Source organism: Megalops cyprinoides, chromosome 8 (assembly GCF_013368585.1).
Source record: "Megalops cyprinoides isolate fMegCyp1 chromosome 8, fMegCyp1.pri, whole genome shotgun sequence".
NCBI lineage: Eukaryota > Metazoa > Chordata > Actinopteri > Elopiformes > Megalopidae > Megalops > Megalops cyprinoides.
The window spans coordinates 14,635,942-14,657,863 of record NC_050590.1 but is presented as its reverse complement, the minus strand read 5'-3'; the positions used below and the strand labels follow the sequence as shown (position 1 = coordinate 14,657,863).

Genomic DNA, 21,922 nt, shown 5'->3' with positions numbered 1-21,922 from the left:
CATGACATATATAAATGTGATATGATGGTGAAAGTATGCCACTGTGACCTCTGTCACCAGTATGACTTAGGAAAAATGACTGATGAGCATGGGGAAATGCAACAGCCTGTTTATTGTCGCATAATAAACTTTTTCGATTTTGTGAAAGTAATTAAATATTTTCACTATAAACTGCTATGACATGCAAAGTTTAACGTGTACATTCATTAAATGAAATGGCTTCTAAAGAAATTCTCTACAACACCATGCCAAAACAATCTGCTTTATCATCACTCCGGCTGCGTTTATTGAGCCCTTCAGTCGCCGCGGAAATTTAAGTTGACTGAAAGCTCCTCTGGTCTGCTGATTTATGTGCTTAATCGATGCAAAACAATATCACAGAAAAATATTAATTTTGCCTAGTCTCTCCCAACAGTTTACAAAATGGATTGTTTGTTTACCTCCTGCAACTTGTCTTTTTCAACAGCATTTTGGGAAAAAAAATTGTATAGCTTTTATACCTGTGGTTGGAAGGTGATTATAATCAATGAGAAATGAAGGGTCTAGTTCGTAAGCTATTACTGATTGTGCTAGTCGAAAAACAATGGTTTCTGTACAGGAAAGAGAAAGAGCGGTACTGAATATACGTTTTAGAAGTTTCCATTCAATTCAAACGTCTTCACTGACTACGCTGGTAAACGTCACGTACACATGGAATTGAATTTGTTATGCAAAAGATAGGATTTTGGACAGGATCGCTCTACCCCTCGTGATTGTTTTTCACCGTCAAAACTAGATGCAGAATATATAGATATATAGATATATTTTCTTTTGCATAATAGCAATTACTTACTACATTTTACCAGTACATTTTAAAAGTTTTCTGTGTAAGATGTCTGACACATCAAAGCCTCATGAAAGGGACCTGTTGCGAAACCACTACACATGCACTGCGTTCTGCCGTTATGCACGCGGTCCTGACGTTAAAGACTATGCTTATAGCATAAACTGTGAAGGCGAATCGGACAAATACACTTATAGGTCATTAAAGCACACGCAAAACGACTATTATCACTTGCCGCGGGCGTGTCGCAGGTGAGCAAAAACACTGGTGTCACACCGGTCAGTTGCGTGAGGCTGTGGGTGTTTAGCATTCAACCCCGAACAGCGGCAGAGTCTGGCGCATGCGTGTGCTATTCACCGTGCATCAATGCAGTATATGAGTTCAAGAGTGGGATCTGAGGAAGCTTTTTAATGGTTACAGAAATGGATGGAGCTAAGCGGAACAGAAGTAACTGCGCTAAGCAGGAGCCAGGGGCGCAACAGAAGATGATAAAAAATGGGAACAACAAGCGTGACCTTATCCCAGAAAGAGTGACTCTTAAAAAAGAAATTGGACTGCTAAGCGCCTGTGCCATCATTATAGGTAAGGTTATGACAGCTTTATTGCACTTACGAGAAAATTAAAAGGCTGCTAGTTAAAGCTGTCGCGTGGTTGTTGTTGTTTTACGGTACATTTGTACATTATTAGAAATTTTCAGAATAAATGATTTGAGAACAGTCACGGTAGAGCATGATTGCTTATAAGGTATCACGGAGGATTAATGTAACAGCTTTTAACCAGAATGACTTGATAGAATGATGTAACTTGTGTAACCTGATTGTGGACATGCGTATCTATAATAGCGCCAGCTATATGTTTCCATATTATGATGGTGCCACAAACATTTACTTTCGTAATGATATAATTATTCGAAAAACAATTGAAACGCAAAATTGCTTTCACTTCACATACAGATGGAGATGACATAGGAGGAGAAAAATATGTTTGAATGGTTTAAGAAAAGAAACTGGTACATTCACATACAGTAACTAAGTTCGGCGCGTTAGAGTACAGGAGCGTTCTGCGACCCTGTAGCTAAGCAAGCTGGTGGCCATTCATAGTGGAGCTCTGCTTACGGAAGACGAAGAAACACCTTTGCTTGCATCATACAGTAAACGCGAAACGCGCAGAGCAAGTCTTACTTGGCCGAACAAGCAAGAGCAGGATGAATTGTGTGCGCTATGTGAATAACTTCATGTTCATGTTATGTTTTGAGAAATAAAGAGTTCCAAAATCCTAAGGCCTAAATAAATGTACGCTGCTTGTACTACCGTTGCCCTCAAAGTCTAAGTAAAAAAAAAATCATAACTTTAATGGAAATTATTCATGATCTCAGATAAATGCACGTTGTTAGATAACTAGGCTTCGGCATTAACAGGGTGGAGGATTAACAATAGACAGGTGCTGCATCATGTGGCATCATACTATCTGAGGAAGTGAAATGCGAAACCGTTGAACTGCTATGTAGCAAATCTGCTCAGGTACATCATTAAGTCTTTCTGACATTATATATATATATATATATATATATATATATATATATATATATATATATATATATATATATATATATATGTGTGTGTGTGTGTGTGGCATTAAGAGGGGTTAATTGTATGATTCACTGTATATCAGTGAATCATACAATTATATCACTGTAAGTGCATATGATAAGTATTTAAAAATTGTACACAGAAAAGCAAAACCAGTTTTCTGCTTCAAAATTGAAGACCAGTAGTGGGTTTTCTTCTGAGCAGATCTTAAGATCCTAAAGTCTTGTGTTAATCCTTAACCCTGCTACATTGTTTGAATACTCAGCTAATCTTTGGGGAGGGTTGAGTCAAGGGGTCTGAACAAACTCCTGAACAATCTGAAATTTTACTATATTTAGTTATGTATATTTACTGCCTGTTGTAGACAGAATTTGCTTTGCATCAGGCTTGCATCTACATTTAGTAGCTTTTCATGTTAAAGGCAACACACAGCAATGTACACATAAACATGCATATAAAGAGACCAGTCATAAAAATCCAATTGCCAGAAAAAAATATACAATTAAGCCTCAAATGCAAGTAAAAGGGATACATGATGAGTAAACCCAAATAAACATGTTGGAATACTTATTTCTGAATAACAAACACTAAATGACTTTCATAATTGATCACTACAGTAAAGGAGCCCAGACTGAAGAGACAAGCATTCTAGGATAATGTGTGGAGTCTGAAATGACCTTGAGAGGGATCTTCTGGAGAAAGGGTGGAAGGGATGACCTATTCAAGTTATATCATGGTAAACAGACCAAAGACTCTGGTAAAAAAAAAGTTTAAGAACAAAAAAAAAATGGATTAAGGCTACAGTGAAGGCAAATTTATATATAATGATAATACCCATTGTGGGTGTGGGGTGATTTTTTTCAGTTTCATTAAATGTAATGCCCACAGGCTTTATAAATGTCTTCTCTGTCTTGTGTAAAAGGAGCAACTATGTCTGGTGAGTAGATAAGGAAAAGCTGGAGACTGTCAAAGTGGTACAAAGTGACATCGTTATCCTTTACCCTTATTTGAAAACAAATATATGACTTCAATTTAAAAGGAACATTTGCAGATGTTGTAGTAGTGAGGTGTGTCTGTTGTCGGTTGCAGAGATGAGCTTATAGGCTGAGAGGGTTTACAAGAGCAGACAGAGAAGCAAGAATAACAGAGGCCTGTAACCCTCCACTTTGTGGAACAAAACCTTGTAGATGATAGAGCTCCAAACAGGTTTTGTTTCTCTGGTTGTACTGAGTGAGGGCTGGCGTCTCTGGGCAACAGCTGTTTGGCAATTATAGGTCAATGCAGCCGGGTCAACAAAACGTGTCATGAGCTCTCAGCTGTAGTGGAACGCTTGCTTGAGGTCCAGCATTGCGTGGTTATCAGGGTGTTGACACAGATGGCAGTGATACAGGTTAACTCAGAGAGGACAGCATCCACCTGCCACAGGTTGATTACATGTCCCTTTGTGAGGGTGAAACCTGATGTCAGTGCAGCTCCTCCCAGTGCATACAGTGTTAGGTGTGGCAGAACTCCCAACGTATGTCTCCGAGCTCTGTCCACATGAGTTAGGACAGAGCCTCCAGAACGCCTTTTCTTTGTCTGTATCCTTCAGGTGAAACACATAATGTCACAGGTAAATTCAGTGTTTAGCTTTGACACAAATTTGTGCTAACTGCGTATAAATATTCATTGACATGCTGTTATACCTCCTAGATAAACTGTTATAATGACTATTTTAACACATTTAGCTGAAAATGTGTTAAAATTGTATTTTTTTCATGCCCATGGATATGTGAATTTTATGGAGTGTATATGTCCATTGCATTAAAAACTTGACCATCAGAAAGAGAGGGCTAAGATACGCTTATGACAAAGTATAAAATCCCTGTAAAGTACATTTAAAGGTCATTGCAGAAGTAGTCATAATCTGATAACCTCTCTGTAAATGAACATATGCACCAGTTTTGAGACTAGATCTACTGTGGGGATCTACGATGGAAATATGTGGTTTCCATACTCAGAGCTCCTTGCCTGGCCATCACTCCACTGTCAGATGTTATGTAACACATTTGAACAATGTTGTCTGGATTTACAGTGCACTAGTGCTCTGATGTTGATTCCTCTCTGGATTCAGTTCCACTCAAACTCTTTCAAACAGTTCCAGTCAAACTCTTGATTTGAGAATGTAACAATCCTGCTACCAAGACAAGATCCACTGTGAAAGACCTTCCACTTGCTGAGATTCCATGTCACAGGATGCTGACATGCTGTGGTGTGTGGAAATAACAGAGACCACTGGCTGTGGCCAAGGCAGCTGCACTCACAAAACTGGATAAACAAAATAATTACCCAGAGTATTCATAATTATCATGCTGTGCTTTCCTGTTTAATTTTTAAAATGTTACCCGATTCCATTTCAAGTTACACTACACCTTCACCCCAATGTCTTAGAGTCAAATACCAGGAAAAAGGACAGCAACAGAAAAACAGCCCCCAAAAAACAATGAAAACAGAAAGGGAGGCCTACAGATAATGTGAGTGGGAGAGGATCACTTCAGTGGGCTGCCTGCGAGGGCAATGGTTGTGACTAAATTATTCATCTCTTGTTATGTAAGCATGGTTGGTGCCGGTCAGCCGCTTCAGTGCATTTCTGCCAGCCCCTGAGTCTTTGGGGGCACACTTCACCCCCGCTTTTACAGTGAGGATCACAGAGACACTGCTGAACCATGCTGGGACTGTAATTGGTCCTTTTCACAAATTCCAGGCCAGACAGGAGCCCATCCTCAGTGGAGGCTCCTCTCACTCTGTGTCCGGATTTCTCTTTGTTCTTTCTAATGCCTCCCGGAGATTACATCTCGATAGAGTACACTGTGTAACCCCTCCACAGCAGTGTACCCATTCTTCTAAATTAAATAGAGGTACAACTACTTGTTGGGGATATTCCAGTTCAGTGGGGGTAAACTGGAGTTGAGGACCCTCAGTCAATCTGCTTTCTTGTGGGATTATTGGTATTCTTGAACAGTGTGTGTAATTCAACATCTGGGAAAAAAATTAGGCAGGAAGCAGAGTCATTTTGACAGCATTAAATGTCATTGTCTCAGGGCGTTATTAAAATACTGCAAAGCCACATTGTGTTTGAGTATAAAAGAAAAATAAGCACATTATATAATTCTTCCCCTCCTCTGCAAGGCTCCTGATATCTAACTTGACAGCAGAAAATCTATAATTCAGAGCTCTGTCTCTTTGAACGTTACAGTACATTTACAGCATTTTCTTTTTCCATGAGGCTCAGAATAGGAAGTGAAGGTCAGTTTAGTTCATTTTCATAGATCTGAGTTTGAGTTTTGAGTAAATTTTGCACTATAGGTACTGAAATGATGAGAATTAAAAAGCAGCGTCCATATTTGCCATTATTTGTGTCAAATCATTGACTTAGATGATGAAGTCACTTTGTCTAATTTTTTCCTTTTCAGCTGTTGCACAATTGGTATTAGATCATGTTGAAAACAATATTGTGTGATGATTGTTGCATCACAGAGACAAAATGAACTAACTACAGTTTAATGATATGATAAAGTCTTGAAGTGCTTGCACTGATATACAGTAATTACCTGTTGATCAACTGACACCAGAATTAGAATTATAAGGTAGGAAAATAAAGGTTCATTTTACACCCTACAGTATATTACTGTGTTTTATTTTGTATTTCACAGGTAACATCATAGGTTCTGGAATCTTCATCTCCCCGAAGGGGGTTCTAGAACATTCCGGTTCAGTTGGCCTGGCACTGATCGTGTGGATGCTGGGAGGAGGGATATCTGCCCTGGGCTCCCTCTGCTATGCTGAACTGGGAGTCACCATTCCCAAATCAGGTGGAGACTACTCCTATGTGACAGAAATATTTGGAGGCCTGGTGGGGTAGGTATCTCACCCATGTCCTATCATCTCATCCAGAGGTGACAATCACACGGTGAGCTCCAGGTGGTTCACATTTACATGTATATAATTATTGGAGGGGGAGAAATAAATTGTCACTGACATAATCCGAACATCCTGTGCCCAGATTCCGAATTAATAACAGATACAAGAATGCAATAGGTTGATAGCTGGTGGCTGTTGATTTGATGAGATTACCCAGAGCAGACATTTTCATTAAAGGTCTATGATTTTGGGAGACACATATGCCATGGTCGCAGCCCTCAGACATGTCCACAGTGGAGCACACTTTCTACACTATCGTCTCCGCAGTTCAATTGTAGTGCAGAACCCTGAGATCTGCATTCTAAATTCCCCTGTCCCTAGAAGTAAAATGAATCTTACCTGTCAAAAGATGACAATTGTTTTCTGTTTTAAAGAGGAACAAACTCATTGGAATATTACCTGATGTTGCTTTGATATTTCTATCTCTTTGCCTGTATTGTATAGAATTCAGTTGGTAGAGATATTAGACGATTTATATTCACAAAAATAATCCACTGTATACCAGGTCTGATTCGGAACACAGATGAGTATATAACACAGTGTGGGTATTAATGAAAGAAACTGCACCGCTTTATCATCCTAAAGACTATAAAAGGATCAAGAGAACCAAGGTAATGATAGATGACTTTTGGCCTCTGTATGCCCTCAGTTTTCTCTTGCTATGGAGTGCAGTGGTCATCATGTACCCAACGACCCTGGCGGTCATTGCCCTCACCTTCTCCAGCTATGTCCTGCAACCCATCTTCCCCAACTGCCTCCCCCCGTACATGGCCACCCGCATGCTGTCAACTACCTGTATTTGTAAGTACTACTGCACACTTAAGCTTGGCCATCATTGCTGCACAGTTTCACTATATCTTGCATATGAAGAGCAAAATAATATTTTATTTCACTTAATACTAGAATATTAAGATGTTCATAATTTAAATTTTAGTACATTTTGATTATAATGAATTCTTTTAAAGTGTGGATATTTGAGGAAATCAAAGTGTGTAGTGGTAGGTACAGTATTCAATTTGGTCAATAACAGAAGGCATGAGAATAAGAATGAACACTGAACCTGCATAGTATTCAGTCATGCTGTGTGTCTTCACTGTTCAATATTGTTTCAGAAAAATCAGTTAATTTCTCAATGAGGTGTATCTGGAGCACATGTACACAAAATGCAGCCTAATATGGGCCTGTGTAGAGGCCTAGACAGATTTTTGAGTGTGTGAGAAAGGTTTCATGAGAAGGATATTATTAAAAGCACACCGAATCGTTTGTCACATTTCCCTTACATAATCCTTGCTTTTAAGCCTTTCAGACCTAGATCAGTGTTTAATGTACATGTTAAAAAATGCATGCTGTGGTCGAGATTGAAATGGATGGGGAACATACAGAGTGAGCTGGGATAAAAATAAAGAAGCCGATCTGAAGGCAGTGAAGAAAACATGGTCAGCATGTTCTTAAAGGGCTGAGTGACACTATGGAAGGTTCATGATCAGGCCTGAGACACACATCAGCCGGTTTGCACTTGTCTGATCCAGACAGAGCAGAGGAAGGTGTGCAAGGGTGGTTATCTGCCCTCTGTTTGGTTTCCACGGTCTTGGCACATCAGTAGGATGAGTGGGCCTATTTTTAGGCGGTGACATTTCGACATATCATTGTCGGTTGGCCCATCTGCCCGCTGTCTGCTGAATGTTAGATCCAGCAGTCTGTCATCTCAATGGTGACTTTTGAAGGGAGGGTTGGCTGGAGAAGGGATTCTATGTTGTTGGCCCTGTCACCTGACTCATCACACAGTGTGCATCAGCCTACATAATGGTGCCAGCCATTGAGCCCCAGAATTAATGGGAGGGCATGCATTGTGCATTGTTTGGAATTGACAGGATTGCTTGGATACCCCTACTGATGAATGACAGGAAGTTGGTGGCAGGAACATCCCAAAAATAAACCACACAGGACTGACAGCTTCAAGTTTAATGTGGATAAACCAATCATGCACCCTTGATTGCTGTTTGATTGTGCTACAGGAAATGAATGACCACAAATTCAAAACGCTTGGAAGTTGAGATAATAATGATAATAAAGCTTTGATAATCACTATTGTTACAACTCAAAAAGGTTTCTGGCAAAAAGAAGGAAAATTAAGTTTTTCATCCTGTGTGGACTAGTCAAAGCTGATCTTCATTTATGGCACTCTTCCCAAGATGACTGCTTCCACTGCTAGAGGGGTGGGTAGGATAAACAAGTTTGGCAAGACCTGTGCTGATCTCCTGATCAATATTGCACCTATGTCACAGCCCTCCCCTTTTGAATGTACTGTATGCATGACACGGCCACTTTGCCCTGAAGTCATATTACATGCACAGATAGTTCTTGTGCTCATGCCATTCCCAGACCTTGTGACACAAACCACAAAATATTAACATTTTAAATTCTTTATACTATTCAGAAATGTTATCAGGGAATTGGTTAATTTCCAGTGATCTGACAGAGAACCACAGACTTCCATCTGAACAAAAATTCAGATATAGATATGCTTTGGCTTAACCTTTAAGGTGTTACATCTAGCATGTACTGTGACTTGTGCCTCTTAGAAGTGGAATTAGTAACGTGATACCATGAGCAGCAGGCTGAATATTTGCATGAAATTTGCATATGAACTCTTCTATTTTTAAGGGTCTTCCAGCACAACTGGTTCAGACCGAACCTGTATTAATGCCATAACAGAGGACACAATGGATTTCAAAGGGCTAAGTCCTCCTAAAAGCATTTTTAATGTCTATAGATTTGAAGCATGTTTCCCACTACTTTTCTTAGATGTCAATATTCTAGCATCATAGAAAGGGTTATATAAGTTGTTTATAATAAGGATTTACAAGTCATACTACTGTGCTACTGTTACAAATATTATGTTATGTAAAATAAAACTGTGCTCCATTTTCATGTATAATGTTACTGGGCTGTAAAGTAGGTAGAAAACCCAGTTGATAACTGGATTTTCAAGCAACAAAGAGGAACACCACACGTGTTTCACATTGAGTTGTATGTATCGTGGCAATGCACTTTTAACAGAAGCCAAATGTGAGCCTGGATGACTTACAGGGTCAGGGCTTTTCCTGGTCTCTGTAGTCTGTAGCAGCTCGAAGCACAAGTACGCAGTCACTTGACGCACCCTGGACAGGATGCCAGTCTATCACAGGGTCATTACCCCAATCCATCTCTGTTATGCTCAGTGCCAAGGAAAGAGGGGGTGTGAACATTTGTTATGTCCCTAGAATCACTCGAATGAGGATTGAACCTACAACCTTTGTCTTAGCTGAATACTAACTGAGTGATAACTATAACTGACCCTTCTCCTTCTATAGTTTTCTAAATTTTGGCTGAGTCAAAATGCACTCACAAATTATTGAATCAATAATATATATTTTTTATCACAAATACATCTTAGGTGCAAAAACATGCAAGGATACACACTTTGGAGTGACATGTACCTCCATTAAGTTTTAATTAAGTAAAAAAAAATGCAGGTCCACTTCCTCCTTCCATTTCTGTTTTCGTTTTCACAAAGATCATCGTATCTCTGCTAGCTGTATCTACATAATGCTTACCTGTGTTGTAATGAACCCAGTATAGAAGAGCACCCCAACTGCATGGCTGGTGTCAAAACGGGACTGAACAGGGGAAGCGGTGAGTGAAGCCGAGGGAGCCTCGAAATGGGAAGGCTTGCCTTGGAGTGTTGCGTGCAATGGTTGCTGCTGGACGACGCTATTGTGCTTTTTCTTTTTTTTTGAGCCAACTGCCAAGAATCTGGGAAAGCGTGAGCTCTCAGCGTCTTCAAAGACCTGTCTGTCTTTTTGTTTTGTTCTGCTGCATCGGAAGCAGTTTGTATTTGGGGCCTGACAGCTCCCCTTTCTGTGGCAGTTGGGCCACCAAGGTCCGAAGGAGCCTTGACAGTGATGGACGAGGTGAAATAATCTGCGTCCCGCCCACCCATTCCCGCATGCCTGGCCCGGCTGGGCTGGCCTGCCTTGGAGACTGCCTGCTGCTTCTCCACAGCCTGGGCTCCCTCACCAGTATGCCCCAACAGGAAAAAGGTCCTGCCTTTGTGCAGTGGACTTCAAGGCTTGCCATCACACGAGGCATTACCACTGAGGAAAGGGCTGCCCAGTCTATTTGTTGTGAGGGCAGAAAGCATTTGTTAAGGGAAAATAGCTCTGGCTTGCTTGGAGTTGCCTTACTCCATACAAAGATGCCCAACATTAACTTTGCTCTAGTTGCTGTGAGTAACTGTTATAATGATTACTCTATATGGTCCATAGGATATTATCTCCAGTGCATCTTCATGGATGGTGGTGATACTGTGTGCTGCAAATGAAATTAAGCTGTCTGGAGTGGCCCACCATGTTCTCACAATTAGTGGGGGAGTTATGTGCAAGATTTTGGGAACATGAAACTACACTAAAAGCTCATAAACAACCAATCAATAATGAGTGCATTTACTTGAACTCAAAGCATTCCACTGTAAAAGTGCTTTCCATCATCATCTTCATGAGTATACAGCAGTTTGTGTTATTTTACCCTCCTTTAATTTGAATTATTGTCATGAGTGTTCATGTCCAAATGTAACAGTGTAGGCTCTCATGAGCGATATGTGTGTGTGGTTGCATCAAAGTTCAGGATATAGCTAAACACAAATGTACAGTATTGGATCGGAACTGTATTGTATGTGTGTATGTGTTTGGCAGTGCTCCTGACCTGGGTGAATTGCTCCAGTGTACGCTGGGCCACCAGGATCCAAGATGTCTTCACTGTGGGTAAACTGCTTGCACTGGGACTTATCATTGTGGTGGGACTGGTGCAGATCTGTCAAGGTGAGTGTCAGTTGCCTCATTCAGTGCCCTACGTGCTGTCTCACTCACTGTCTACTGTCTCATTGCCCTGATGTCTGTCTCACTTAGTGCCCTACATGCAGTCTCATTCATTGACTAGTGTCTCACTCACTGCCCTGACCTCTGTCTCATTCACTGTCCACTGTATTTCTTCTGCCTGTTGCCGCATGTCTTATAGCATGCACCTTCATATCTGTTTTGGAGTGCAGACGCACAACAGGCATTGCCTGGAAACTTATTGTCTATGTAGTTAAACATCATCATTATGAAAACCAGTGCCAGGATTTGGTGCTTCATGACTTCCTGAGAAGGGACATCAGTTTCACTTTTGCTTTAAACATTGTTACATATTTATACAGTCATAAACCTATGTTGTGGTAATTATGGAAATGGTCCAGGCTGACTGAGGATGAGGGAAACAATTTCCTGTATAATGTTACCTCTGTCAGCTGACAGGGCCTCGGTGCAAATTTATTTGCCGTCACAGTGGGGCCACCATCCCTTCCTAAACATGAGGAGAATGGCTAAAACCCCCTTCCTGCATGACAATTAACCCACTGAAAAGGGAGAGGTTAACCTGTTACACAGAAGAGTTGCTTTCTTGTTAGAACAATGGAACAAAAGGACACACTCTTTCCTTTTGAGTGCTCTTTCTTTCCCCACTCTGTGTCCTGAAAGCATAGCTTCATGTTCTTTCTGGAGGCATTCCTATGTCCTTTATGCAAAGACTAATTGCTTCTGAATAAGCAGAGGTGTATTAACAGCCTAATTTACCAATTACCTAATCATTACGGACGTGGGAGATGCAGGGATCCCATTACTGACATCTAGTGGTCAACACCCAATACTGCAGGCACAGAAGCTCTTGTATGAGGGTGGAGTACTTCAAAGGGAGCCTCAGTCAGAAAAGTCATTAGAACAAGATGATGTAGCTAACTTCATCATAATTCTGGCCAATTTATAACCCAGATAACTGTCTGATATCTGTTTGTAATAAAATACAGAATTGACAGAACAAATTTTTATTTTTTAAAAAATTTCCCCCATTTTTACATTTACAATTTTATATATTCATTTGGCAGATGCTTTATTGAAAACAACTTCCAAATGAGGCAGAGTACAACATTTTTATGTTTATATTTATTACAATATCTATTTATATGTAATAAGCATGCATATTTGCAGCACTAATTTATTAGAAATTTATTAGCAATGCTGTCCAACAATCCAGGCTGATTACAACAAACCCGCTGTTGCAACAGATCTCCACATAAGTATGAAGAGACATATGGTGTGGATTTCAAAGTCAGCATGACAACTGGGATATGAGCATGCTGCCAGTCTTTATGTTGACAACGTAAAGTGTTCACCATGAGCAGACGTGATTCAATAACCAGCTTAAAGATATGCAATGACCATTGGTGCCTACAGTATGTTCCTAACGCTACATATACCTCTGAATATATTCTGGATTTGAATGTGGGTTGAGATGTAAGCGTGCATCCATGGGTACATCATCACAGATTTTTCAAATTTTGAGTAGAAACTAAGTATGATTTTTAAAATATTGATATGGCATATATACAGTATGTGTTTCATATTGAACAGACCTGTTTGATGTGAGTTTGACCTGTTGTGGGACAAGGACCTCAATTTGAGCAAAGCAGACATCTAGTTTCTTATTTTCGCAATCCAGTTCATCATCATTAAAAATGGTTGGTGGTGTTTATGTCTGTCTGTTGGACTTAGGCTCTCCCTAACTCTCTCAAGCCATTCATTCTTTTTACATACCACAGCAGATTAATCAGACCACGGTCTATAGCACATATTCAGATATCAGGAGCTATACATATATATATATATATATATATATATATATATATATATATATATATATATATATATATATATATATGTGTGTATATGCGCTCTCTTACCCAGAAATATGGTAATGACACTACTACTAAATGACAAGTGTGGAACATCTGTTTGACTGTTTTTTTATGGGTCGAACTATTTGGATCCCCATTTACCAATTATAGATTGAAGTCAAGTACTGTAATGATGTCTGCCTAACTATCACTGAAGAGACACTTTGATCATTGAAAGAGGGTGTCGGGCCAGTAGAGGCAGAGTACAAGCTGATATTGAAGGACATTTGGCTTAGGATGTGCTCACTCTCACCCAGGGCACTACGAGGGGCTGATGCCACAGGTTGCCTTCGAGTTCTCCAGGTCGCCCTCCGTTGGGCAGATTGCCCTGGCCTTCCTGCAGGCCTCCTTTGCCTTCAGCGGCTGGAACTTCCTCAACTACGTGACTGAGGAAGTGGTCAACCCACGACGGTGAGATCCTGATGCTGCGGTTTGTAGACCTCCAACTTTGGTCCCAGCAGTTCCATCCAGCTACAAAGAGGATGCGCACTGCCGCTGTGGTGCATCTCTTTGTTGTTGTGAATCTGTAAAGGTTTGCTCCCTCAGGGGCGAGAAGTGAAAGACACGATATCCTCTGTGTTGGCCGTTTCAGCACACCCCCCCCCCCTCTCCCTGATTGATTGCATTAACGTGTTGCTTGTCCCGTCAGGAATCTACCTCGTGCCATTTACATCTCCATTCCATTGGTGACCTTTGTGTACACCCTCACCAACATCGCGTACTTCTCCTCCATGTCACCCGAGGAGCTGCTGTCATCCAACGCTGTGGCTGTTGTGAGTAAAGTGGAGCTTGTTCTTTGGATTCTGCTTTGCAACATGACAAACCATGCTGCTTTGTCAAGTGTCAATACCATGTTGAGGTGTCTGATACAGTATGATTGGAGCTCTCTGCGTATACACCTTCAGGTGCTGTTTTTTCCCCCTCTATGGCCTCTGTTGATTGTAACCAGAATGGACTTTGTCCTTAATGTAGAGTGTTTTAAACAAGTGCTATGTTTTTCATTACTGACACTAATTTTGACTAGTCTCAATGACTGCTGAGAAGAGAAGAAGAGAAAAACAAAATCCTGCCACAGTTTGTCACTGAAGGTTAAGGACAAAGTGCACCACAGTTACACTCAAGTTACACAGAGTCCCTCAAATGTACTGAAGAACATTCCTCATTTTGGGGAATTTTCAAAATGTAAATTGGGACTGGGAATCAAACAGCAGAAACAGCACAAACATGTTGTTGCATTGCTCATGCTGGTCCTGCTTGTCCTTGCTCACATGTGACTTCTGACCTTGCCTGTCTGATGTCACTCAGACCTTTGGGGAGAAGCTGCTGGGGATGTTCTCCTCTGTCATGCCCATCTCCGTGGCTCTGTCTACTTTTGGGGGGATAAACGGATATCTCTTCACCTCCTCCAGGTGAGGCTTCCTCACGACTTCCCAGGTGTAGTTTGAATGGAAGACATATTCATGGTAACCTGTCAGTGTGGATTAAAACAGCTTTTTTATTATCATATTATCCTTAATATAATGTTTTATCAGCCCTCTTCACAAATAGTGAGCATGTGTTTTTGAGTAGCATTTCCATTATTAGAAATATTCTAATGTAAAACTGCATTCATAGAACCTCACTTCCACATCCCTCACACAGTAGTAAAATTTGGGTTTTGCAGAAAATGTTAGTTAGTTGTGGCAGTTTGTGTTGTCTGAGTAATGAAGTTGTATATATCTGTACACATATGGATAATTTTATATCTATAAAAACTCACAGGCATAAACAATTTCATGACAGAAACATGTGATCTGGCCAATGCTGTGAAAGCCATATGCCTCTAGGTTCCTAGCATTAGGTGCTCCCATCAATCTCACCGCTGCTTTATTCTTTATGAACACGGGGTGGGATGTCTCAGTGGGTAAAAGTCTAATGGTAAAGGGCATCAAGGGTTGTCAACTTTTGATGTGCATTTAAACAAATCCTGTTTTCCTCTGCTCACAGATTGTGTTTCTCTGGAGCCAGAGAGGGTCACCTCCCCAGCTTGTTGGCAATGATCCACTTTAAGAACTGTACCCCAATCCCAGCTCTCCTAGTCTGCGTAAGACACTGCCAGCCATTGTTATTTACTCCTTACTGGAATTAATACGATACTCAAAATAAAATGAGCAATACAGAATGTTAATGAGGCCCTTTTTCTATGGGTTAACATAGTTCAGTGACACACTGACACCACCTGACAGTGAAAAAACATAATTGGCCTTGGGTGAAATTTTCCTGGTGAGTCTGTGTTCAGTGCAGGACTCTTCTGCTCCTTTGCAGTGCACTGCCACCATTGTGATCCTGTGTATCGGAGAGACACACAACCTGATCAACTATGTGTCTTTCATCAACTACCTCTCCTATGGAGTCACCATTGCGGGCCTGCTCTACTACCGCTGGAAAAAGCCCAAGCTGAATCGGCCCATCAAGGTATGGCTTCACCCCAGTCCACCACCGAGACTTCTGTCTTTAGTGTACACAGCAGTTCACTGTAGGATCGGGAGACTTGTTTATGGAGAGCGTTGCTTTGTCTTGCTCTGCCTTGCAGGTAAACCTGATGGTTCCGATTTCCTACCTGCTTTTTTGGGCCTTCCTGCTGGGTTTCAGCCTCTACTCAGAGCCTGTGGTGTGTGGTGTGGGCCTGGTCATCATGCTCACCGGTGTGCCTGTTTACTTCCTGGGGGTGCACTGGAAGGACAAGCCAAAGTGTATCTATGATTTCATTGGTGAGTGTTGCGTGCTGTATATGGTGTGACTCCTGTGCATTCTGCTGGCGCTAATGACACTACAGAACTCTAGACATAATAACACTTTCGGAAAGAAAAGGCAGCATAAAAAATTCAACTGAATAATCACCTAATTCATCCATGGCTGGTAGTCAAAACTAATGTATTCTGCACTAGAGGGCAGTACAGTCTCAATAAGCTCCTGAATGAATCCATTCCTGAATGGGCAGTAACTGATATCTCATACAAAAAAATTTCAATAAATGTATTTCATTTCAATCTACCAGGCCTGTTCCTGTGAACCAAATGGCTTGAGTAACAGAAAAGTAGAAAGCTAGTTTGCCTGTTGGGAAGGCCAATGAACCAAACTTAGTGTTTTTTCTCTCAGTGGAGAGATATAGGGAAAGCGTGTTATGGAGCTTTGTTCATTGTCATGCAGAATAATCCATTATGTTTATGATGCCTAGTGAAGTTACCCATCCTAAAAAATCCAAATCTCTGCCTCCTGCTGTTTTTCAGAGTGTGCCACTTATGTTGGACAGAAGCTGTGTTACGTGGTATTCCCCCAGATCGACCCGACTGAAGAAGGGCTGAACATGGAATGGATTGACAAATCTGAGTCTTGAGCAACATTTCCTGGGATTTTACTTTTTTCTATCTTTTGATTTTTTTCTAGAAATTTTATTTTGTTTTCACCAGCTCTGCAAGAGTGAGATCATGGGTGCCCTCATTAACAGTGATGCACCTGGTCTCTGTTTGATAGGTTCAGCTTGGATTCTGCACAGCTGAAGGGAGATGTGTGTGTGTTTTCCGACACAAAGCCATGCGCAGTGTTTTTTTTGTTGTTTTTTTTTTTCATTTCATTCAACAAATACAAGCTAATGCCAACAGTATCGCCTTGTGGACTCCAGCCCCAGAGGAACTATTTAATGGTTCTCTGTTTTTGTTCTCCTTGTTTTTTTTTTTGCAAGAGTATTTCTTTTTAAATTGATCTAAAGTTTATGTTTTTATTGTGCCTTACAGGAAAAAAAAGTTTTATCCTTTATATATTGTTTTAAGTCATCACCTATTAATTTGTTCTGGGAATTCTCCTATGTAACACATTGATGAGTAGTATCAGCTCAGTGGTCTTCCATTGTCTGCTGTCCTGCTTCCTGTAACATGCTGTGAGACGTGGCTGCCACTGACCTTCTCATTCATTTATTGTTACAAATATATCTAAATACAGATATCAGGAATGGGCTCTGCCAGGGTGGGGTTAGGCAGAACCCCTCTCCCTCTGAATAAGGGGTATTAAAGTGATCCAAAATAAGTGGATGGAATATGCAAGACCCTTACTACAATGCTGTTTGAGCCATTTCACCTTTTAACACACATTTCCAGCCCTTGTACCAATAGTACTTACCGAACTGACAACATATGGTGTATAAAATTAACTCCCATGTATATACATGCACTTATACATCAAGAGAGATCCAGTACCTTGTCGCATATGCACAAGAGTGATATCTGGTTGAGACTCAAAATCAATTTCCATCTTTGCTGGTGTAATTAGGTAGAAAACAGAACTGACCAATGCACCCTACATTTCATGTAGATAGGGTCTAGATTTACAGACTAGTGTGTTTGATAACATATTTTCTACCACATTTTTATAGTGCAGGGAGAAAACATTACACTTCTCTGCAGCATTTGTAGCAAAATAACTGTGTGACACATGGAGAGTGGCTCCTGCCTCACTTGCTCAGCACTGCCAATCCCTGCTCCTTATCTACAGACACAGGAAGTTTTGAGGATTATCATCTGCATTATTTCCTGTTTCTATAGACATTTACAGCCATTTATAAGGAGCAGGACTTTGACTGGTTGTTCATAATTTCTTTTATATAATCATGCTTTAATGTTACTTTGTAACATTTTAAAAACCATAAGCGAAATATCTACTTAAAAGCAGTGATTGTCATTGCTACAGTAGAGACATTTAGAGGTTTCTGGGGGATTTTCCCTCAAGGGAATGCTGGTAAGGTCTAAGTACAGTGCTGCAAGAAGTTGGAATCTCCCCCCTGTCCAGCTTACGTACAGTAGCATAATTCAGCACAAGAGAGTGCATCAGCACCATCTGTGTCCATCCACAACACACTCAAATGAATTGTATGTTTACCTTGTCCTATGCAGTTTTCAAGCCCAATGGCAATGTACATTCTTAAAATTAAGAGATTATACACTATAAATTATTTGTAAAGCATCAGGTATTTACAGTGGGTTGCATTCCTGGAATGTTTGTTAACTTGTATATGTGTAGTGCACTTTCTTTTTGTAAAGAAAAATAATAACAATAATAGCATAATAAATTTAATACAGATAAACTCATACTGCTTCCTTTCTTATTAATCTAAACAAACAGATAAGTTTTGATTTTGTGCCATTTTACACTGGGTTGAAACTGTATTTCCATAATGAAGAAGTAAATATCTTTAGACCATTAGGTTTACACAGGCAAGTAGAATTTCCAATGTATCACACCAGATGCTCCAGAAGATGAACGTATGTGTTTGGCATACAGAGAGACTTGCCAGGCAGACTTTAATGAAACCAAAATTTATTAAATGCAGGCACAAGAAGACACTGAGACAATCAATTGTCTGTACAATGTTACCATCCTGCATCCCAGTTGACTGCACCAGCAGAGAAACCATTACAACCTTTCAAGTTTACGCTAGAAGTTACAAATAAAATGAAAATCCCAACAAAACAGATGCACCTCTTTACAGTCCCTTTTACAAAGGAAAAAAGTACTGTTCTAATACAGTGGAGGAACTGATATGAATATCAAACTGCCAACGTGTTTTGTCAAACGCAGCAAAACTTACAGCATCTGGGGTTAAAAGCAAACATGGCTGGATGCACCACTAATATTAGCAGCAAGTTTGCAGTGGAAGCCTGGAATGAATCAAGAGGACAGTTGGACAGACACAGCACATACATTCAGAAATACATCAATTCTCGCTCCTTTACGGCTCTGCCCTTTTGCAATGTCCCAGACCACAGATGTTTAAGATTGGCTGAGGTTGTGATGAGAACTATTACCTAAAGATATACAAATGACTGCTTCACATCCATAAGGTCTTTAAAACAGAACAAAAAGGTATTGTATGGGGATAATTTAGTTCATCTTAACTGGTATTTTCTGTTAGTTTGTGCAGTAGTTAAGACTTCCATTTACATGCAAGTGAAGATCGGGAACCTCAAGTCAATGAAATGCATTAGAAGACACTCATTTCATTTGCACTGTGCATATGACGACCACCAGTTACACAAGTTGTTATGAAAAGGAGATAGAAAGTTGTTTAAAGGATGAGATGAGCGGCTATTTAAAATTAGCTGCCGAATTAATTCTGCCCTCCTTTTCTCTCTCTCACTGGGACATAAGAATGTGAAGGCGACAGGGTTTCATGTTTCTGTCAGTGGAATCAGCACCATGTTTAGCTTGGTTCAAATTCTACCCATACAGTATAAAAAAGTAAAAAAAAAACAAAGTGACATTTGCTAATGTTATGTATAACCTAATCGTACTGCATGTAGGCTTCAGAGCTATCTACTGCCCTTTATACCTCCTTGAAAAACTCCTCCCTTTAAACCACAGCAAAACAAGACACATTCTGAGCACTGGTTATGAAGAAATGTGAATTCAAATGATACTACCTGCTATTGGCTACAGCCTATTTTTTTCCATTTTTTCTGGATGTTGACAGATAAGATGTCAATGTATGGGAGCCATGGACAGCCCCCAAGATGAAAATGTGGTGTTTCATGTTGGATGTCTGATGATTTATCTGACCACATAAGAAGTTCAGCCCTGTACTGAGATGAACTTATTTCCAAATATTTATTTAGGGCTATTGAAAGGTTGCGTTCTATACAGTAATTTACAGATAAATTACCAGAGATTTAGGTGCACTGATGCATACATGCAATTTATTGTAATGACTGTCCCTTTAAACCCCTGTTAGCCTATTAGAGTTTATTCATCAGGTTAAAATGCCGTGTTAATTCCTCTACAGGGAAATAAAGGAGGGGAACATTGATCTGGGAATAATTATCAGCTCTTCAGTGATGACTAACAGCAATCTCAAGCGAGGTGCCGTATGTATGACTATAGTAAATCTTCGGACAAGATGGCAGTGCAATGCAAAATTCTTCACGTAATGTGATTCACTAGGGAAATCAATTTCCATTCACTGCCACATAAACGTCACATTCAGGAGTCCGCTTGTGAACACAGACCTATGAATTTACAGCTTTCCTCTTATCTGTGGACATGCCAGCACATAGATCCACTGACCTTGGCAGTCTCTATTCCACCTGACCGCGATATGTTTTGTCCTTCACTTCAAAGAAATGAAGGCTTACATTTTCCCCCGTTTCTTTCACAACATTTTTCACTTATTTCAGTGGTGATGAAATTCATAATGTTATATAAAAATTTTATGAATAGTGATACTTGCTTATTTGTGTTACTCAAGGTTTCGAGCATATTACATTGCAGACTGACAGCACAGAGGCTGATGGAACAGCTTTTTCTTGTATACTGGTCCAGGCTGATCTCCACTCTAAGAATCTGTATGCTAAATGAAGCTGTCACCATGCTCCCTGCTGCTGAGTGCACCTTGTTTGATTATAACTGCCATACAACTGACGGGCAGCCAACCTGCTTCAGGAACAGGAGTTGGAAGGTAGACAGGAAACCATGTGATCCGTCACTTAGAAGAAATGTCCTTCACACCGTCTGGCCAGGAGCCATGTTGGCTAGGATATGATGTCAGCCAGCATCTTATGATGAAGAGAACAGTTAATGCAGTGGAGGCGAAAACAGATGCACTGACAGCGAGAAGGCTGGCGATTCTTTGAGATCCTCAGGATCAGCTGCGCAGCTTTAAAAGGGCAGTGATTTATTGCATTTTTCACACATCATCGATGACCCCTCCCTAAATTTGTAAAACATCATCAAACTGGCATCCATCAAGAACACATGGATAAACACAACATTAAACAGACACACTTTTCCCCAGAAAATGGTACCAACTTTGAGAAAAACTTTTCCTTCCCCACTTTATCAGGATGTATCCTGATTCCAGGGCTTCAAAGTCCTGTACCTTCTCTCCCAAAATGAAGGCCATATCGCAGAAGGCAACAAAACGGCAAGACACAATGCAAGCTTCTAGCTGTGAAACACTAGCATATGCTCAATCACAAAAAATCAAGTAATGTGATCTGGAAGATACTGTCATTAAAGAAAATTTTCAAAGAAAGTACAAATTACATCAAAGACAAGACACAACTATCCCTGGGTTTACATTGACCTCTTTAACATCCCCAATCACCATTGCTCTGAGGGAATAATGTATAAATTATCTCTGCTTTTTCTTTGCCACCTTAAAAAGAGACCATTACATCATTATACTCTGCTTTCTCCAGCATCAGCAATTTTCACTTTCTAATATTACAAAGGCTGAACCACAATGATGGGCTTTTCCTGCAAGCTCTCTCCCTGAGGTCTGTGTTCCTTTAAAAGGTACTGACTATACAGCCACAGAGTAAACAGATCCGGACAGCTAAAGGAAGCTATTCACACAGGTCTCCATTCAAGTTATCTAATGATCCTACTATTCTCCTGAGATCAAACTCCTCCCCCATTGGCTAACATATGAGCTCCTTTTGTAATGGTCTCCCATAGTCTCCACAGGCAATGATAATTACTGCATGAATGCAATGGCAAAGCAAAAAAATAAACAAAAAAAAAAAAGAAATAAAAACAAAAACAGCAACAACAAATCAAGACAAAAATGTCCTTTTAGTTTCCATCCTTCAGTTCCCTTGTCAAGATAGCAAACCCATTTACGTTTCTCATGATCAAATTAATTTTAAAAAGAGTAAACAAGTCACAAGATAGTCACTTCTGCAGGAACTGAGATGGTCCTCTTGTGAAGCTGGT

The 21,922-nt window shown here is 40.3% G+C and overlaps 1 protein-coding gene across 1 annotated transcript; it reads left to right on the top strand.

Annotated features, from left to right (window-relative positions):
• The first annotated feature begins 1,213 nt into the window (after nucleotides 1-1,213).
• slc7a10a (solute carrier family 7 member 10a) lies at nucleotides 1,214-16,556 on the top strand. Its single transcript, XM_036535596.1, has 11 exons — nucleotides 1,214-1,405; nucleotides 6,105-6,309; nucleotides 7,022-7,173; nucleotides 11,106-11,231; nucleotides 13,438-13,591; nucleotides 13,830-13,953; nucleotides 14,486-14,589; nucleotides 15,167-15,263; nucleotides 15,485-15,634; nucleotides 15,753-15,930; nucleotides 16,450-16,556. Exons 1-11 carry the CDS (start codon nucleotides 1,234-1,236, stop codon nucleotides 16,554-16,556), a joined length of 1,569 nt encoding a protein of 522 aa, XP_036391489.1. The 5' UTR covers nucleotides 1,214-1,233.
• Nucleotides 16,557-21,922: the final 5,366 nt, after the last annotated feature.